This window comes from Macrobrachium rosenbergii, chromosome 14 (assembly GCF_040412425.1).
Source record: "Macrobrachium rosenbergii isolate ZJJX-2024 chromosome 14, ASM4041242v1, whole genome shotgun sequence".
Taxonomy (NCBI): Eukaryota; Metazoa; Arthropoda; class Malacostraca; order Decapoda; family Palaemonidae; genus Macrobrachium; species Macrobrachium rosenbergii.
Window position 1 is genome coordinate 54,272,851 of NC_089754.1, and position 21,760 is coordinate 54,294,610.

At 35.3% G+C, this 21,760-nt stretch overlaps 1 protein-coding gene and 1 long non-coding RNA gene across 3 annotated transcripts in view; both read left to right on the forward strand.

Annotated features, from left to right (window-relative positions):
- Myo81F (Myosin 81F) overlaps positions 1–10,777 on the forward strand; it is a 227,652-nt gene extending 216,875 nt beyond the window's left edge. For both annotated transcript variants that reach the window (XM_067116921.1, XM_067116922.1), the window contains 9 exons: positions 3,030–3,235; positions 3,459–3,590; positions 3,727–3,893; positions 3,996–4,203; positions 5,172–5,329; positions 5,690–5,809; positions 5,964–6,203; positions 6,451–6,654; positions 7,046–10,777. In XM_067116921.1, coding sequence (XP_066973022.1) covers positions 3,030–3,235; positions 3,459–3,590; positions 3,727–3,893; positions 3,996–4,203; positions 5,172–5,329; positions 5,690–5,809; positions 5,964–6,203; positions 6,451–6,654; positions 7,046–7,252 — 1,642 coding nt within the window. In that variant the 3' untranslated portion in view covers positions 7,253–10,777. The remainder of the gene's footprint in view (positions 1–3,029; positions 3,236–3,458; positions 3,591–3,726; positions 3,894–3,995; positions 4,204–5,171; positions 5,330–5,689; positions 5,810–5,963; positions 6,204–6,450; positions 6,655–7,045) is intronic.
- Positions 10,778–12,436: 1,659 nt separating this feature from the next.
- LOC136846152 (uncharacterized) lies at positions 12,437–21,381 on the forward strand. The gene is made up of 3 exons (XR_010855333.1): positions 12,437–12,530; positions 16,017–16,159; positions 20,728–21,381. It is a non-coding gene; the product is annotated as an uncharacterized lncRNA (long non-coding RNA).
- Positions 21,382–21,760: the final 379 nt, after the last annotated feature.

Sequence of the window (21,760 nt, forward strand, 5' to 3'; positions counted from 1 at the left end):
TTTAACAGGCATTCAAACCATCTGTCTGGTCTGTTTACATTTTCTTATCCGCCATTTGCATTGCCAATCGGCTACAGTAAGATTATTTACTTTTGTTTATTTATAGGTTTGAATTAAATACATGTTTGTGGCGTATAAGACGCACTTTTTAACAAAAAAATGGCCTAAAAAATCCCCCCTGCGTCCTATGTACATAATGTAGGCTCAAAATTTAAGAATTTTGAAATTATACATTCACGTAGATGTTGTAGCTTAGCGTAAAATTGGTGTTATCCTAATAACCTATTAAAAAACAAAGTTCATTATAATTATTTATCATTATCACACTTACCATCACATAATTACTACTGCTAGTATTATAATCAATATCTACGTTGTTATTATCGATATTTTCATTAAAATTGTAGTCTACAGCGGATGATTCCACATTTATAGATATAAACAGTGTGCTGCCACCTATTGGTGATTATCTCGAGAGCTTTACGGATAACAGGCTTCGTTCAGTTGGTAGTTGGCAATTCCTGCTAACATTCTCTTTACGATAACAACATGCCGATCAATTGGTGGTTGACAATTCCTGCTACCATTCTCTTTAGGCATAATAACAAGGCCGTTAAGTTGATGCCAGTTTTCGTGCTAGCATTCTCTTTTAAGAATAATAACATGGCTTTGTTCAGTTGCTCAAGAGACTAGAGCTGTTAATAGGAAACACTTTTATTTATTGAATTTTACCCCTTGATTGCATACTTTTATAATATATAATGGATATATATAACATATATTACAAGAAGGTAACATCTTTATTAATGTTTTTTGTTGATTCTGGCGGTAAGAAACAATGTTTACAAATGAATATGTTCTTGATCTATTGGTAAACCTATGAGGTAGCTTTCAGCAGCAACGAAACATTCGATCGTAGTAAATGGCTGATTGTATAATACATATTTTGATAAATATAAATATGGTAAATAACTTCTTTATTAATGTTTTTGTTGATTCTGTTGGTAAGAAACAATATGCATATGATAACCTAATACTACAGTTTTTACTTACCAAAATCAGCATGAGCATAGGCTAGGAAACCTTATTTTTTTCCCTCAGTGTCCTGCTGAAATTGGGGTGCGTCCTATGCAGACATGCGTATTATAAGCCATCAAATACGGTAATTTGTTATTACATTTGATTTATTTGCAAAAAATAGAAATACAAAATACATTACAAAAATATGATTCTTTTACCATTTTGCGACACAAACACACTATGTTGCCAAAAGCTGAGCATCTCTTGGATATGAGCGCTGCGGTAGCGGGAAAAAAGTATCGTCTGTGGCGCTCGTATATTTTAGCAAAATATAAAATTAAATATTATATATATATTATATTAAAGTCGGTCAGAAGTCGCATAGATGACTACCTGTACTATATATGTTTCGTTTCTTGATTACATAGAATAACAGCAGGAAGTTCTTTTAGTTTAAAATAACAAGATTATTTTTTGTTTTTTTGAGATTAAGTAAAAATCATACATAGCAGCAAATTGTTCTAGATATGTTAACCAGAACATTTAATTTTTGCTAACATATTCTTGAATTTTCTTCCAGTAACCTGATTTTATAAATCTTTTGTCTTATTTGTCGAACAGCAGCGTTTCAATGCTTTTACTTTGATAGAGAATATGTATAAGTTAGAAAGAACTCTCCTCATGACGTGGCCCTTAGCAACCTTTGAATTGGTAGGGGTGTGAAGAGAAGAAGGGGGGGGGGAGAAATAAAAATTATGAAGAAGCAAGGTCATTTGTACTGGAATCTTTCTGTGGCAACAGGATAGACAACATACAGTTGTCCAGTGATGAATTTTAATCTCAGTTTATTTCTCCTCTTGAGCCCAGAATTTTACAAATTGTCACAGCTTCCAGTTCAAGAATAACTGATATCTTAACTAGGAACCATACAAGAAGTGCAAGTCCAGTAATCATTTGGCAGAAAAGAATCCTTCAAAACCTTAGCAGTAACAACTAACTTGGCCCTTGTGAGACCCCTGTACTGTATACTATTCTGAAAAGAGTAGAATTTTACAGAATAAAATCATTGTATTGAATATGATGCAAACATTTATCATTACATAGCATTCTATGTAATTTACTAATTATATTTGGAAATGAAATATAACTACTGGAGAGCATTCAAATTTTAAATTAGGTATGGTAATTGTGAATAAGATACAATATTCTGTACAATCTGGCTCAAGAACATTCTGAAGAGACATGCATTATTACTAAAGGTATTAAAGAAAACCTCATCCCCTTTATGTTGTAAATATTGGACAAATTCATCCTTTTCACATTTAAACATTCATACATGCAATTTTTCCTTACAATATAGTTGTCAGTATATTAAAAGGTGCAAAAGCCAACCGATTTTGCATTCAATACTACCAACAAGACATAACTACATATACAGTATCCACAGCATCAGTAAAAATCAGCACTGTTTGGTAATCATCATTATAAGTCAGCTGTAGATTACTGACTCAGATATCGAGACACTCACAGAGGTCAGCCAAAGAACTGTATATGTTCTTAATGAGAGGTGAAAATTGTAGACAGGTATACATAAAGAAGGTGGATGAATAGTAAAAGGCTTAAGCATTGTAACTGGAGTCAAGGGGATGCTGTAAAGAACTGTTGTACCACCCACAATGTGAATTATAGCACTCAGTGTGTACTAAATGGTACCCTTTGTGGATAGTTGATGTGATTATTGGTTAGGTGTAAAGAAGCAAGAACAGAAGCAGTTATTAATAAAGTATGTATAAATTCTGGTTGAATGAAGGTGAGACAAGACAAAATTAATTAGGCATACTGGTGGAAGATGAATTGGCAGATGTGATAAAGGTGGAATAAAGAAAGGAAAGAAAATCTAATTAAAATGACCTTAGGAAAGAAGGTAGTGCATGTTTTCTATGTAAAATCACCACATACTTGGAGGTGGGACCAATCTATTAATTTTAGGAAATGTTCTTTACTTACAGACTAAACAAACAGAAGTTAGAAAAGCTTAGACAAGATTATGGCGGTGAAAATTCTGAAACGTATAAGGGCTTCCATCCCATGTACTGGGCGTTTTCAAAAGCTCCTCTAGTTCAGACCCTCAGTAAGATAGCGTCACCAGAAGTCGAGCAACAAGCATTACAAATATCTCTTGTCATTCTTACATATGCTGGTCTTAGTCAGAATGGTGAGTGTAATTCACTGCTTAGCTAAGTATAGATTTTACTGTTTTTGTGAATAAGTAGCACTGTAATATATATTCCACTATGTACATAAATCAGATTGTGACTTTATTGTGAGCAAATAGAGGCACAAAAAAATAGCCTAAGTCTCCTTAAAGCTGTGCTGAAGGATTTTGTAAAGTAATTTTTACTCTTTCAGTTATGTGCATACCTTTATCTTTTAAACAGCTGAAACAGCTGCTACGAGTGATGACCAACAGCTGACTATGGTTCAAGGTATAGTAGACCAGTGCATGAAGCGAGATCTGCTGTTGAATGAGACCTACTTGCAACTTATAAAGCAAACGACAGATCATCCAGGTAATTCACATGTGAATAGTTTTACAAGACATCACTTTGTTATGTTAAAGTGGTGGCTTATATGTCATAGTCATGTGAAACTAGCAAGTAATTTGTTTGATGTATATAGTAAGCATCACTTTGTTTTTCTACCTAGATCCAAATTCGAGGGTAAATCTACGACACTGGGCATTGCTGACCTTGTTTTGCTCTGTAATCCCTCCTACGGACAAGGGTATTAGAAAATATCTTAGGGCACATCTCCAGCGCTGTTCTGCAGATTACGTTTCAGAAGAGGGCAAATATTCTAGATATGCTGAAAAGGTAATGGCATCAGTTGTGTTCCTGAGTTATCGTGACATATGTTTGATTAATGTTATTAGAATAATATAAAATTTTTTTACTTTTCTCTCTTTGAATATACAGTGCTTGGTTAAAGCCCTCAACAACAGAAGAAGGCAGTGGGCCCCTTCCAAGCAAGAAATCTTATGTACAATAAATCGACGCCCCATCTATGCGAGATTCCACTTCATGGATGGTCAATTCCATTCACTGGAATTTGATGCTTCAGCCACAGCACATGATGTAGTTGAACTAATCAGACACAAAATCGGCCTAAAGAACACAGCAAAAGGTAATTGTTAAGCTTTGAATCCAGAGCTTTTAATGAAATTCTGATTAGTTTACAGTCTTAATTTTGCATGTACAGTACTTTGTTTTACAAAACTTTAGTTTAGAATTAAAAAAAAATATAGAAACAGTATTAGAAAGTTTTATCATTTAGAAAGAAGGAACAACACTGATGGTTGGGTGCAAATATTAGATACAAAGAGGATAGGAGAGTGCGCACATTTATTGCCTTTAGCACAAAGTACACATTCTACAAGTACAATACTTATACTGTCATGGGCATTTATAACCTGTATGCCAGTGTAATCCAGTGTTGATTTGCTTTTATTTGCTCAGAACTTTATATTTTTGTTTCTAAAAACTGCTTAGTTGTTCTAGGGTGACAGTTGACCTCTTGGTGTGCACATGAAATTTTCTGAGCATCTTTGATTTAATTCACAGCCAATATCATTAAAGTAATTGTCTAGCATTTGAGGAAGCCAGCAGGCTCCAGTACCTACCTTTTTTGTGTAACAGTGGATAATACACTGAGCATACAGATACATGTGAGTTCTTGAAATGCAGTATAACCTCACCATTTATCATCTCTGACTTGCATTATGAAAGAAACTTCCATATAAGTTAGCAGTCCTACAGAAGAGGCAGAAGAAGTTACACTTCTAAGTACAATTTTAGAATTTAGTTGACCATTTTTAGCATGGATGAATGTGGAAACAGGAGTATCTTTGTTGAATATTAAATTTCTTTTTGAAATTTTAGATTTGCTTTATTTATTTTGGATTGTTTGGGGTTAATAGAGTGAATTATAAATTCCCAAATACAACTCTCACTAAGCCTTTCAAGTTACTGGTATCTTTTGAAGAAGTTCAGGAGGACATTTGCCTTTGAAACAGAAGAGCCTATTACTGTGAATGATTAAATATGTGAGTGACTCTGGCTGGTGATTAACATTCATTTTGAAATCAACTCCAGGATATGCCATCTATGAAATGTTGGGCACGACAGAGAGATGTATATTGGCAGAGGAGGTTTTAGCTGATGTAATGTCTCGGTGGGAACGATACAGACAGTCCACCACTGCCAACCAGCAACACCACCAGCATCATCATCACCATATTTTCCTTTTCAAGGTATTCAGATTTCTTTTTGAAATATAATTTAGTATAGATTTGTATAACAATCCTCATAGCATTTGTGTAATAGCACCATGTTTTTACAGATGTGAAATTTCTATGTAGTTCCATGAGTCTAAAGACTATATCCAGTAAGGAATGGTTATTTGATATGGCTTATTTCCTTTTATTTATTTTGAGCTAACACAGGCACAGCACATATATTCCCTACTACTGTACATGACGTGAAATTGTTGAGTTTTGAATTTTTCTAAATGGAATGCCGGATTGTAAAATTACACCAAACCATTTACCAATATTGTATTACGTATAACAGAGTTTTAGGGATGTGCTAATGTCTTACTTTTCATTTTTCAGAAACATTTGTTATTAGAATCATGGATGGATCTAAGTGATAATGTCGAAAAGGAACTCCTGTACTTCCAAGTACTGTATACTTTACGCGCTGATAAGTTCCCTGTTACTCAGATGGAAGCTGTAAGTAAACTGGAATGTCATTACAAAATAGACACTTATGAAGACTGTGTAGACTACCAGAATTATATGAATGAAATTTAGACTAAAGTTACTGTAAGTTCATGAAAATCTTAGCAATGTACTTTATTTTTTATAAGGTAATTTTAAATTCCAGGTTATGTTATGTGCTCTGAGAGCACAAATAGAATTGGGTAACTTCACTGGGACAGGAATGGATTATGGCGAAGTTATAGCGCACACATTGTCACCAAGATTGCTAACAAATGTAACGCATGACGCTGTTGCAATGCATCATCAGTCTCTTTTCAACATGGACCCTCAGGAAGCCAAGCAGGCTTTTCTTAATCTCATCAAGTCTTGGCCTCTTCACAGGGCTACTATATTTGATGTCACGGTAAGTCTTTCCTTCATTGAATGGTATTCTTATCATGATAAACCATTGACAAGATTCTTCAATTCATCCCTCTTTTTCACTGTTAAAAGTTATTGTACACTGATTGGTTTAGATTACTATTTAAAGTATACTCTAAAAATGCTATCAAATGATACAACTAATGTTTGAACTATGTAAGGCATTGAAAACCATTCCATTTCTCATATATCTCGCAGTGGCAGCTATTAATTACTTTCTTATTTTACAGCAATCCTTTACATCTAACTGGCCGAAGGTATTATGGTTGGCTATTGATGAGAATGGTGTGCATCTCCTTGAGCATCGATCTCGAAATGTTCTCTGTACATATGAGTATGATTACATTTTGAACTATTCAGCCTCCATAACTGCGCTTATGATCATCACAGGATCTACAAGAAAACAAAGCAAAATCATTCTGAACACTACCCAGGTGAGTACACTGAATTTTATTTTTTTTCTTTACCAACACTGAATCATTAACCACCTGTCAACCAGGAAGAGTTGAGAGACCAAACACTACCTTCTGACACCTCCAAGGTAGAATCTGTTATGTTGATCGATATATTTACAACTCATAATGTTTAAAATATACTGCCCATCTGATGATGGAATTAGCCTTGATTATGCAGTTAAAAGTATTTGCAACCATTATTGTCCAGATCAACAAGACTAATTATGTAACACAGATTGGTCCTTTTCTGTTTAAAAAAAATGGTAAGATACTATGAAAATTATGATCTTTATAAAAGCAGTGCAACAGCAAATAGATTTTATACTCCATAATTTTGAAAAGTACCTTTATTTTTTCTTGTTACTTTCAGGCTTTCATGATTGCTACATTAATAAAAGACTACACTGAAGTACTAAGGGAAACTATGAATGCTAACACGGATGGCCAGACTTCATCTGGATTAATGGCACCTCCTGGGTGGGAGGATGGAGCACCTCAGCAGCCAAGACGGTCACGCCCTCCAAGCATCATGGCTCGTCCTGCTCCTACTTTACAAGAAGAAGTCATTACTCAGTGATTAGGTTGTTAATTATTAGATTCTTCTTAATGTGAGCCTGACTGCACAGTGATTTTTATATTTTCATGATGCTTGTTAATAGTTGAATTTAACCTTATTCATAGTCCTAACCTAAAGTCTGTTTCTTACTACAACTTGACTGTCACTTTGTGAGGAGTTAGTTTTCTGTTTAATAAACATTTTGCCAAAATGTAAGGAAGAGAATATTCCTGTGAAGTACTTGTATAGTACATGGGCAGGGGAAAAGAGTGCCCAATAATGAAGAATATTTTTGCATTTGAAGCTTTTGTGAGAAAAGAGCCAGTGCTCAACAGTTTACATGTTGAAGAAATCAGATTTTACCATAATCAAATGCATTTAATGCTGCTACAAGTAACATGAGCAAAAGTGTTATGGTCATTGCTCCATTTTTCATACCAGCTTTCAAATTCAGGTATGACGCTTCTTATTTATAGTAGTTTTTCTATAATGATGGTCATACCACACACATTTTTTAAAAATAGGACTGTGAGGTCATAAAGAATATTAAAATTCAGTATTAAAAAGTTTCTCACTTGAATGTAAATAATATAGTATGATCCTTGAGCTGGCCAAGGAATGTGCCAGATTTTCCTCTTCCATGCACAAACTTGCTCAAGAGCTTGCAAAGGCAGACAGTTGTTCAATAATCACTTGTGTGTGCTGAAACTCAAGTTGCACACTTCATGTGTTGTGCCAATAAAAAGCTCTTTTATTTTTAGCAAGAGGCTTTAAGAATGGATGGTATTGTGAGTGATATATATATAATGGTAGCAACATATATACTTGAGTAATTTTTTTCATATTCACTAAGCAGTTGTTGCATGCTCCATTTGTACAAATGATTTTCTTTTATTTAAATTTTGTATATATAGTTTTATATTTACTATAGAGAATTACAAAAAAACAAGAAGATTAATTGCCTTGAGGAGTATTTGACTTCTAAATTGCCTTGGAAAGTTAGGATTATTAAATATGGAAATATAATGACTGATTTCCTGTTATTATTTTGTGGTAATGAAATCATGTATATCCAGATGCTTTCGTTTTCTTTTCTGTAATGTCGTTGTACAAAAATGTTTTTAAAACTGTGAAGTACAGCTTATGATGTATAATCTGCTGATTTTGGAGAAGTTTTACCAGTTTGTGGCATAAAAAAACTCAGCTGGTTATGATAACAATACTGAAATTGGTTAGTTATTTTTATAAAAAAATTATATGTCTTGATTTTCATGCATATTTCATAAAAACCATGGAATAAAGTTATAACTCTTCATAATGTCAGTACCATATTTATCTTCTTACCATGTACAGCTAATAAATTGAGTATGTTTGTTTATCTTAGACCTCCAAATTAGAAAATGTTTACTTTTTCATGGAATAAGAAATATGGTGGGGATGTAAGGAGTTTTCAAAGAAAACCAATGAACGGATATCTTACAAGATTGTAAAGATGGTTTTACACAGAAAAACTAAGTTGAAGAACTTCATGCAAGTGTAAAGATATAGGAAACAAAAAATCCCTGTCTGATTTGGATATTCAGTATTTCATGGCCAGGGCCTTCAATTAGTCTGAATTGTGTAAAGACAGCACAAGCTTACAGTTTCAGCTATATGTTAATGTACATTTCTGGTGCTATAGATCTGTTGACATTTAATTTTGAGTAGGGATTGATTTCTGTATTCCCTTTGGTTTTAATCAGCTCCTTAGTTATGCAGGAACATCAAATATATGCACTAATATCATAACATTTTGGGGATTTGATAGTACAGTAAGTATAAGTTACATATCACAATGTGAGAGCCCATTTACATTAAAACATAAATGTTGCTGATATCCTTGTGTAACTGTGGTACTGGTGCATGAACGTGATCCTGTACTAAAAGTGACCAATGATTCTTTATCCTAATAATGCCTATTCTGTGAAGTAGAGCAAATTGGGCATAAATCAACATTTTTCTTTTCTGCTACGTGAACCATATTCCTATGCACCATTAAGCTGTTTAATGCTAGTCGTTACCTTATAAAATTATTTTATGTGAGAGCAATATGTATTTTAGTTACTGTGAGAGCTCTGTATGTTCTGGATGGAGCAGACTTATTTCTTTTAATTACTGGTTTGAAAGCTTGACATTTTATTCATTGTTGAAAGACAAGATGCAGATATCAAAGTTTTTACAGTCTATCCCAAGGTCATTATAATGTACATAGTGTAATGAGATATATCACAATAACAGAAATGATCTCCAAATAAATATCTTTGATGGCACATACCCATGAACTGTTAATGGAAAAGTGACTAAAATGTTTATCAAGCATTGTCTAATCACAAACTGATACATTTAAATACTGTAGGAAATTTTGTTGAAATTAAATGAAATATTCATTGCTTTAAGCTACTCATAAGATAAACTAGTACAGTATAAAGGTTTTATTTATTATTTGAACTCTTTTAAAACTTTAGTCATGAATCAGATTTGAATTGCTGTAAAACTTCAAGCAATAGCTTAGATCATTTGTTTAGACATGCTTTGCTTTCATTATTTATATGAAAAAGTATTTTTATGAATTTTGTTTATTTTGCAGTTCTAACAAATATGTGCAATAGTTTCTTCATCTCCTTTTGTACTTACATTTTTACCAAAGAATCTCTCTTAAGAATGATACTTATGTATTGTGTGAATATTTGATATTAGGGTTATTGACCGGAGATGAACTTGTATTACGAAAAGGCTCTGTACCTCTGGCTCCCAAAGTAGCAAGGCTGAATGTGATGGTTGGTTGTTAGGAGGCACGATGAGCCACATGGAAACACTAGGGACTCCTGTATATATAGACGAGAGCTCTTGGTGCAGACCCTTACAAAACTCACACAGTAACATCACAGTTTATGGTGAGTAGCTGTATTCGACGATACAGTATTGGACAGTAAGTTTTAAAGTTTAAATTTAACTGTAAAGTAACACTAGAGTGTAAATGTGGGTTTTAACTACCTTGTTAAATGCAGTTTATTTTTTACTGCTGTCCTTAAGTGTTTCATCAGTTACCATTTGCAAAGTGATCTGTAAAAATTGTTCTCATCCTGCTGTTCGTTTTCTTTTTTTGAAGCTTTTATTCATCACATTTTTAATCTTAGTTTTTGACAAGTGCTTGTTAACCCATTAGTAACTGTCTTTTATCTAGAGTTTTATGTACAGTGTTAATGTGCTTAGTCCCTTTCTTATCTCACATATAGTATCATTTGGACTATGTACAGGTGTTCTTACATTCTTACATCCCTTTTGTAAATCCCGCTTATGCTTTACCTTATAAAAGACATTATTTTTCATTTTGAAGTTTGATATCCTTTTTGGGGTACAGATAAATATTGGAGAGATGGACCTGTTCTTGTTTGATCAAGTGACCAGTGTTGCTAACAATCCTGTGAAACTCTTGATAAGCTTTTGTAAATCTCGTCAGTGATATGTCAGATGTTATTTCTACACAAATATATAATAACAATTGTATCAGGGTTTTAATTTTATGCAACTTATCTACATCCTCTATTCAAATGCTGGAGAACATGTTTTGGTTGGTACTATAGTGTAGGTTTGAATGACTAATAGTTTTACTATGATTTAATTTGCATTGTGTAGTTTAGTAGTTATAGAAAAAACTTATAAATGCAAATCCTTTATCATGTTTTCAACAAGCTGGGGTAACACCATTTGTACATAAGGTCATTATGTAATTAATAATTTCCAAAGGCCAGACTCTCAAGCTCCTGAAGAGAGAGCTTTCTGTACAAGTTTTGACAAGTTCATGGTAGAAGGGCTTTGTATACAGTATGCCTTACATAATTTACTAGAAGCATTACTTAAAAGTTGTTTGCAACTGAAATTACTAACAACCTTAGTGCAAATGGCAGGTAAGCCAAATATAAAGTATATCAGAGTGAAAAAAAAAACTACTCAGTAGGGAATTCACAAGTGATTGACATGAGCAACTTATTATTGTGCAAGATTGCCAAACCCGTTGGTTATCTATTGCTTCTGCAGTGCAAAGGCTGTGACTAATGGTGAAGCTGAAAATGCATTTAGTTTCACAAAATCATCTGAAAGATGCTCCACTTCAGAAATTCTACATGCCATGCATAGTTATGAATACAATCATGCCTGCTTGCTTTTAAGTCCGTGTTAAGTGAGGCTTAAAGAATGAACAAGGTTTCTGAATCAAAGAACTGTGACCCGAGATAATTTCAGGATGGTTTGACACTTATGATTGAAAAACTAGGAAAGAGAGTGATATGCTACTTCCTTCCAACCAGTATCGTATAGATACCTTCGCCTGTAACTTGAAAGAGTATCTAGTTCCCGAAATGTCTTGGTCACAAAACTCTGGAACTGTTGTCAGAACTACCCAAGTATCTATCGATGGAGCAAGAGCTAAAACTCCTGGAACTTAGCTACAGGCTCCCAGACAATGGACAACTGCTGACTCTGTCAAATACCCTCCATGTAGCAAAAGACTTGCCCCTTTTATTGAATCTTGTGAGGATCGGTGCAGAAAATATTACAAAAATTGAACGCCAGTGGTCACATATAACGCTGTTAAAATGGCGTGAAACAAAGGACAGTGTATAGTTTTGGCCGAGATTAGAGGTTACAAGGATGCTCCAAACTTAAGAATCTTAAATTTGCCACACTGATGCAGAAATCGCGAGTTCAGTCAAATGAATCTCATTAAGAACAAGCTGAGAAATAAAACGAAAACAAACACCACTGATGCATTACGTTACATACGACATGGCCTAAAAAGAATGTCAGAAAGTCGTGTATCATAATTTCCCAAATGGTGTACTGGTTCTTGCAACCTCAAGTCAAAAGTATCGACCTTCAAGCAAAAGTTCAACAGACCAGCTTTCAACATCATATGCTGACTAAAAAGACGATGAACTGCTATACATCATCTTACGTGATATGAAGAAAAAACACAATATATACATATATTAAAATCAAGTACATAGTTTCTGTATACATACTTTATAATGATTAAATACGGATGCACAGAAGAATTAGCCGCTAATGTAGCCCTTCACGATCGAGCTTAGCTTTTTCTAGCTACTTTCAGCGCTAGTTTTAGCCGACTTTCGTGAGACCCTTGGAAGGGGTCCGGTCACTCACCGGACACACCGGTTCACTGTCATTGTCTCCCGAGCGTCCAAAGAGGAAGGTAGTCAGTGCTGCCTAGTCCCCCAACCTAAACCCTTCACCCCCAGAGGTTTGAATCGTGATAATGTCGTTGTTTTGTTTTACTTTAGCAGAATTAATTTTTTATTAGAAATTCCTTATTTTACATTTAGTTTGGTCAATAAAAGAGGTAGACAACAAGGCGGTTTTGTTAACAACGGTGTAAAGGTTGGTAATCGAACTAAGAATGGCTGTCGTGTAGGATAAATGAAGAACGGTTATACAGCCACAGATTCGGTTTCATAAATTGCTTGGATTTTCGTTTTCTGCCCAAAATAATGAACAAATGTGATTGTCAATTCGTCTTACAAAACTTCTAGTATAGCCTACGGTGACATTTGCTTTTGTTCCCTATGTGGTATTTATCTTTAAACCACTATTGAACTTTGGACTGAAAATGGCATATGCTTATGTTTTTAATATGTGTTTTGAGCTTTCAGACGTTCATTTCGTTAGCAAATGAGTACTTTTAGATAGTAGCCCCACCTTTATATTCTACAATTAGGGGGACCAGTGTGAAAGCCGGTTTTTTTGGGTGAGGGAAACACAACACGAGTAAACTACAAGATTTTTAATGCCATTGATATTCTAATTCAGATTAAGTTAAGTTCATGGAATGTTTTCAAGCTAGATTATGCACCGGGAACCCAAGGTAAGGTAAGTTTAGGCTACTAGGTGTAGTAGGTTCGGTCATATGGCGATAAAACGAATGTCAGGAATGTTCAAAGCACGCATTGAAATATAATAGAAAAATTACATTTTCAGTCCACAATGCAATAATGGCACGAAGTGAAATTTTACCGCAGTAAATAACAGAAGGAATGGGGTAAGTTAATTGCAGTTAGGAATTAATTGAAATTAAAACAGGTTTATAGTCATAATTAACCTCTCCGGTTTAACTGTTTGCATTGGAATCTTGATACTTTCTGCTCTCTGATATATAGTAGTAGCACGATTTTTGATGCTCGTGAATATTTCAAATATTTTCGACACTTGTCATGATGCCAAAGAATATTTAAAATACTTGTTTTGCTGTACATTTTTATGTTACTCATTAGTGACAAAGTATATTTGTTGTAGTCAGTATGTGTTTTATTTATTTAATTTCAACACTACACACACTCATAGTTTATAATATACTTAATGTACTAAGGTGTTTTAGGGGGAAGGGGCGTGATTTTCGTGGTTTAAGGTAAGCTATAGGGATTTAATTAATTTCAGAATATTTTCAAGGTAATCTCATCTGGTAGCAGTGGGAATTTTATAAAGTCATTATAGAATTGGCAGCAATATCAAGCAGGTAATACTGTGTAGATATCTCGTGTTCCAGGACTCCATGGTCCTCGTTGTGTGTAACGAAGGAAATTTAAATCATGGTAAGAATCTGTATCTTAATCTTCTTCGTTTTAACGTGCTTTTATACCCATTTTTATTTAGGGTAAGCACGGTGCCTACTTTGAAGGACTTTGATTTGGCGGTGGGGTAGGCCGTAACCTCGACCGGCTTTTATCTTAATAACCTGATTATTTAAGTAATACTATTTTAGTTGCTGAAATAGGTGAGGTCAAAGTAAGATCGTTGATATTTACAACTTTGAGTGTAGGTTACCACCAAGGCTATAGGTTATTCTATTGGTATCCCTGCCGTAGTTTTGATTTAATTTCAATATATAGGCAGTGTTAACAGGTTGGTCATGACAAAATAGGTAGACAGGTCGTATTTTGTCAAAGAAATTAGAGTAGCATTTTGGGTTTAATGAATGGTGATATATCTCCTGGCCTCTCGGGTATAGTTCGTCCAAAGGTAACACCAGTATCCTTCCCTCAGGCTACCATTTTTGCCTCCACCGTAAAAACATTAATTGTGAGTGTGTATACAGATCTTTAGCCAAGTCATTCCAGCCAGGTATGTCAAAAGCGTTGCCTTGATGAAATCTAAAGGTATACCTGCCGGAGGGAAGCATAGCAGCTATTATATTCGAATATAATTCTTTAAGATCTCTCCAGTGGTGGTCATTTCTACATTTTGGGTTAGTGCAAAGTAAGTCATCTGCTGGTTTGACTACTGACTGCAACTTATTTTTGTGGTCACCCTAAAGGATCTTATTTTCTGTTGGTTTTTAAAGTCCCGGTTAACAGCAGCAGGTAGGCGACCAGTTAGGGGGTTCACAGGAGGGAGGGATGGGGTATTGAATGGCACCTGTAAGGGGTTGTGATCATAGCTTGTTGCGAGATCGTAGTGGATGTTGCAGGACACAGTTGATTTATGGAGGTGCAGAGACATGATGCAGTGGTCCAGCTAAGAGGTTGTAATTGTGTCTGTTCTATTTGATATATAGGTATAGGAAGAGGGAGGAGGACCATTACATCACAGGGTCCTTACTTAGCTGGGGCAGCTTTGCCCTCCTAAAACTCCCAGCTTAATTGTGGGTGCTGGCTCTATACCTATTGGTGGGTGGGGGAATGGGGTTTTGCTTACCCTTCACCCCCATGTAACCTAACCTAGGGCTAAAATAGATGATCAGGTTGCGACCTAACCTAATGTAGGGCACTAGTTCCTCACCTGGCATACCACTAGGTTACCAGGTCCTTACAGACCTAGTTTGTAAGCTCGTCTGCAGCATTGCTTCAGTCCTTAGCTGCACTCACTTTTTAACTATTAATTTAATCTCTGTTCCTACATCTTTCCAACTACTCCAACTCCCTCTTTCCAGTCTTAAATGCTGAATGGCTGCAAGTACCCCAGTGCTTAGCTCATAGCCAGATTTTCATAAGTTATCAAATATAACAGGAAGAACATTTATTCTTTATTACTGTATGAAAGAAAAGACATAATTTTTTCACCCTTAGACCATACCTAAATTGTGCAATTAATCTGTAGGCCGAATTGAAAGTAGGTAAAATTTTTATATCAACTTGGAGATGAAGTAAGGTAGCTAAATGTCTTTATAATTTTCAGTAACTATTACAGGTGTGATGACAGTTATGGCTGTTACCCCCTTTAAAGAAAATTAAATGATACTGTGAAACATTGCGCCAACAAACCATACATGCAGCTTAAACTGAACTGAGAAGGAAATACAGATGTTGAAAGACTGAAGCTTCCTTCATGATGGGAAATACTCTCTTGAGAAAATGAATTCTACTCTGTTCTTACTTCCATACAAAAATGTTGCTAACTGCCCTGTTTGGGTATAAGGCAGAAGGGTAAAGAAGTTGGTGCATTGCATGAAAGGGACAGTTTTTATTCAGTTTTTGTTTGTGTTAGAAATGTTAGTACCACTTCAGTTATCATTATTTAAATAGTATCATTAGGGATTAAAGTGTTCAGACAGAACAGGAATTACTAAAGCAAAAAACAGGTTTTGACCTAGGAAAAATCCAATTTTGGTAGCTGTTGTAAGTCCTCAAAGGAGTTACAGCAGCTGTGTTATCAAAAATATATTTTGAAAGTTAAAAAAAAAGTGAAGAAAAATTTTTAAAATTACTTTTCGATAATTTACTGTCTTTTATTCCAGGGCAGTTTGGGAGAGAGGAGATGTCTTGTACAGCAGTCAGAGTGACTTCACAGATGAAGAAAAATTGCCATGTATTTAGATGAATGCAAAATTCTGTCATCAGTGCTGTAGCTGTAAAATTTATCATCATCATCATCATAAAGGTTGTTCTATTCCCGTATCATTTAGTTATTGCTATAGCAAGTTACTGTATGTACAAGACCGTTGAGTCACATATCTAGAGCTTCACATTGAGGAGCTTTGGGAAATGTAAGGTAAGACCTATTGAACAGGTAACCTAGGGCCCCTGTGGAAGACAAATTTTAGGCATAAAGGATCTGCAGACCTGCCTTGTGGAAGCAAGAGGTTTTAGTTGTCAAGGATAACAGATGAGAAATTTACCAAGATGGTGAGGACTTACTGCTTTTGTGCCCGATCATATGAGCCACTGTAAATGAGTAATGAATTAATTTTATTCCTGTACAGTAAACCATTTATTCATTCACTGAGGGAGGTGCTGAGATTCATGAATTCAAGTCAAGGTTAAAGCATAGCTTCCTGTTTTTTAAATAAAGTTGTTTATTTATTTTTTTTTTTTACATTTCTTTGGTTATTACCATAAGGTCAGACCAGTGTCAACCAATGTATGAATATGTGATGAAAGTTGGAGTAGGGGATAGTGGAAGAGGTGAGAGGGGAGCGAAAAAGATAGTGGAAGAGGAGAGGCAGAAAGTGACCAAGGTGTCATGCTATGGAAGGAGTAATTTCATATGTGATGCATTTAAGATCTGTGTTTTAGGTTATTTTTTCCATGCTCAGTTTCTAAGACAGTGTTATTTGGATAATTACGAGTTAAAAAGATGCAGTTTGATCAGAGAGGACTTGATCATGAATTTCCTGCCAAGTAGGTCAACTGTTGGATTTTAATACTGTACTGTAAATGGCACTGATAGTTATGGCTCATCCGCAGGAAAATTGCAATGGTCTTGTTTAACTACTTTGATAGTAACAGCACTAGTATTGGTGTTGATAATCAACATCATATTTGTATAGTAAGCATTGCATGTAAGGATTATGTTGTGATAGACTGTAACTATATTTCAGGTTCATAGAAAATTATTTACAATATGGTATGAAGATTATGGTTTGGAAACTTATTTCTAAATTGTGACTGCATTCCATGTTCCCACTTTCATTTTGATGATGGTTTCAAGATACACCAGGATCGGAAGACAAATGTATCAAAATTTGTGCTGCCATATTATTTTTGTAAAGAAGACCTCAGTGCTTAAACAGACGATGAAACTAGTTGTGTGATGTTTAACTTTTTTTTTTTTTTTTTTTTTATAGATTTCCTTCTGTACTTTTCCTCTGTTCTTTACACTTTTGACCACATCTGACAGTTGTTGTTCATCATCTTATTTATCTATCACAGTTATTGTGAGGACTTATTCATTGATGTCAAAATGTGGGGCGACTGAATTTTGTTTCATTCCTGCTTGTAAAGTGGGTGTGCATATTGGTGCAACTTGTGTTTTTGTGACCATTTTGTTACAGCAATACCTCCTGATAACTGATTACTTTCTACTGTTGGGCAGATGGTGGATATTATTTGCCATAAGGAAGACAGTCAGGAATGGATATGAGTTATTCATGGTGACACTGGGTGTTACTAAGTACTATATTGTTGATAGTGGCCATATCAAAGTAGTCTGCCCAATACTTGGTATTTCTCTCATGTCTTTTCAGACCACCTTTTTGTTTTGAATATTTGTGATAATATACAGCATATTAGCATTCCTTGTGGTCAGCAGTGCTCTCTTTGTTACCCTTGTACTGTTTTTCATTTAATGTTTTGGAACTTCATGCCAAATTTATGCAAAGAAAACAAAATCTGCTTTTTTGTGCACAAGGGGTAGTTTTATAGTTATTGAAAACATTTTCCTTTATTATAGCCTTGGCTTCAAAAGTCATAACAGGTATCTTGCATTATGCAGTGTTTGTGAGACACTTGAAGATTAGGTCAAGCTGGAAGTTCCTGTTCTCATATCATGCTCAGCATGAAGGATGGTCTGGCATTGTGTCTCAGTTCAAGAGTCCTTTTGGCTGATTACATTAATGATAGTGGCTTATATAGTGTAGAAGGTGCAATAAGGAAGCCACGCACAGGCAGTCCCCACTTACTGGCAGCATCGGTTAATGGCATTTTGGTGTTATGGCACTTGGCTAGCAATGCCATTAACCGGATTTTCAGTTTTAAGCAGTTTATTGACATCAGGAAGTGGTTTATGTTGAATATTATTATTTCCACAGAGGGAGAAGTTCCTCCTTGTTAGTTGAACTATTAAAGGCTTTTAGTTTATCAGTCACCCAGCTTTTACTTTCAAGTCAAGCTGCCCAAGGTACAATTTTCTCAGCATGGTCTGTGCTCAAGGTGACACCTTCTCCATGCTGCTGTTGGAAATGTCTCCAGGAGAAGTGAAAAAAGTAAGACTATATTTTTAAATTAACAGGGTCAGGGTCACTTATTAGTGCTCATATTCTTAGCTTTTGACCAGTATTTCAACATTGTCTGCTTTGATCAGCAATTAGGCACTGGTAAAAAATAGCAGGACTGTATGTGTGAAACAGTAACTTATTTTTTGCACATTTCTCTCTTTCTACTTTGCTTGAAAACAACCATGTTACTGCATAGAGCAACTATTGATTTGCTATGCTAGTTTTGCGTATGTTGGGTATGTCAGATAAATTTATGATTTCCAAAATGTCCTTCATGTCCTTCAGCAGGGGAACAAAACACTATGGGAACAGGGTGATTTACACAGAGATTTTCTTATCCATATGGCACATCTCTTCAACTTACAGTAGGCTAATAATGGTTTAATGTGTCTGCTTTTTGTAAACTTTACCATATTGACTAGCTTCTCAATTAAGCCATTGTCAGTTATCATTTATTATTTATACATACATTCTCCACACTAGCACTGCTTTCTCATGTCCTGGTAGACATTACAGCCTAAGCATTCGGTGTATTTGTAACTGAGGCTATTTCTCAAATGTCCATGTAGATCCATAAAGGTGGATATGTATTTATGCAATATGACACACTTAGGTTGGGAATTTGACTGTGGCCTTAGTTATAGACTATAAATCCTTGAATGACTTGACAGTCTTTTGGTGTCTGTAATTTTTGGTGTCTCTAATTTTTGGTATGCCTTTTTCTTCTCTGAGCAGCCAAGTTGAACAGGTTTAGAATTTTTGTGATTGCTTTGGGACTTTCCACCTGAGCAGTGCACTTCACATTGTGCACTGTGGGCATTACTCAAGGTTCTTTGCAGTGTCCCTTTGGCCCCTTGCTGCAACCCTTATCTTTCCTTTTACTGTACCTCCATTCATATTCTCTTTCATCCATCTCCTAACAATTGTTTCATAGTGCAACTGCAAGGTTTTCCTCCTGTAACACCTGTAGATGCTCTCAAGTTCCCTTTCAGTGCTGAATGACCTTGTAGGCTCTCAGTGATTGGCCATTGGCTTTTATACAGTATTCCATTCCATTCCGAGCTTCTTGTTACTGTCCCTGCCACACACCAACATTTAGCAGTGGGTATGAATTTTGTCCTGAAGACAGTGATGCTAGGCTTCTCTGTAGCCCTTGCACCCAGGAACTTAAAAGTGGCTAGCTTCTGCTGCCCTGCGACGTCAAGAACTGGCTTGGTACCCCATCTCATCATTCCATAGAGCATAATGTGTTTGGGAAGTGGATGAAATGTTACACTTCAGTTTGTGAAAATAATGATTGTGAAGATATTACCCAAAACCACTGTAAGACCTTCCTGACCTGTTACTTTCTGGCCCTCACTAACAACCAAGACAGAAGAACTTACAGTTTTGCCAAATTACTTAGTATTTGGTATCTTCCTATAGGTTAGTTTGAGGTAAGAGGCTGTCTCTGAGTGCCAGTGTTGCCATAGAGCCCCAGCTGTCTTTTGTGGTTTGTGTTTAGTTTTTAGTTGTACCTGTGCATCAGTCAGTGTTGCAAACCAAACCCCCCCTAGATTTAACTGTTAAGAGTTGAAACTCGTCTTAATTCTATACCACACTTTTAACAGTGAATTCTCATAACCCAAAGGTGTATATGCCCTTATAACAGAACAGTACAGTATATACAACTGTAAAATCTTATAGTAAATCCCTTTTAGAGTTACTATTTTTGATGGAGACCTGTAGAGGATTACAGTATTCTGTACCACAGGAAGCTGAACTCGAGTAGACATAGTGATTACTGCACTGTGTTTTGCATTTTTAATAACTCATTAGGTTATTTGACATTCTTCAAGGTACTGTAGATACAGCCCCTTCATGGTGTGTATTTTTTTCACATTGCTGTTGTAATAGGAGTCTCAAAATCAGTCCAACTGGCTTACAGATTGCCTTTATCCCTAATGTGATCCCATCAACTTTCATGGTACATAACCTGTCATTTAGGTACCTTAGAAGAGGGGTACATGAATAGCTGTACTAGCTATGGTGTTAAGATATTCCGTATTTTGACACCAGTTTTAATAAAGCTATCTTAATTTCCCCCCAACCTTGGTAAAACTAGTCTTCTGTCCAGATGAAACACCTCTGCATCAATATCTTACTTTAACTGAGGCAGATGTTACTTTAACTGAGGCAGCACATCTAGGGTTAATATTTGAGGAATACACTTTAAAAAATTTCTCTGTTGCAGGTGCAAGCAGCAAGAAGGTCAGGACTTGGTCATCTATAAATCAAGAATTGAAATGCTTTGTCGACAAGACTGGCAGAAAGGCATTTGTATATATGCTAGATTTACCGTAGTGAAACATGGAAATATTAAAGTCTATTGTTTTTCCATTTAATAGACTAGACTTACAAATGTTGCATCATTAGGATTATATGTTTCTCTTTGTGACAAAGAATCGGAGTTCCTGAGAAATATTAATAATTAAAGGTTTAAAAGACTTAAGGTAAGAGAAGAGATGGTCAAGCCACTGAAGTTACAGGTGACTTGCAGAAATTCGTATGGAAAAATAAAAATGTGCATCGATATGTAAAATATATTGCTAGCATGAATGTAAAGCTATGGAATAACTGAAAGACCATTTTTGTTGATCTGTGGTAAAAGTTAGTACTGTTTTAAGAAGCTTACATGTTTCATAGTTAAACTTCAGTGACCAACTGTTGTTAAAATTGTGAACCCCACATACCACTTTATCTAAACTGCTTCCTTTATTAGTATTTGTACTTGAAATGAGGGAATACAGTAAAAGTAAAAATACCACATACATAATGAGAAATGTAACTTTAGTTAATGAGTACATGTCCTATGTTATTTGACAAAAATTAATTTGTATTATAGGAAATAAAACCCTTTGACGTAAGACAATCTTTTATTCAAATCCAAAAACAGTAACAAATTCTTTGGGAGGTTCATTATGCCTTAAAAAAAAACAAAGCTAGATTTTATCAACCTTTACCTATTGGAGTCCGCTTTGCAATGCCTCTATAAGGTAGTGTCTTCAGCAGTGGGGCATTATTAAGTCATCAGCTTCAAAGCCAACTCGAAGGGTTATTTTCTCAGCTGATTAGCTTTATAGGAAGAGCCTGTGTGTCTTCCCAAATGAATTCCCATTTTCTTTTGTCACTGCTGAAGAATGTTTGATAGTTTCAAAAGACTACATAACAGAGTCCACAAAGGGCCTGTATGGGTCTGGTTGCCACTCAAGACAAACCTTTGATGA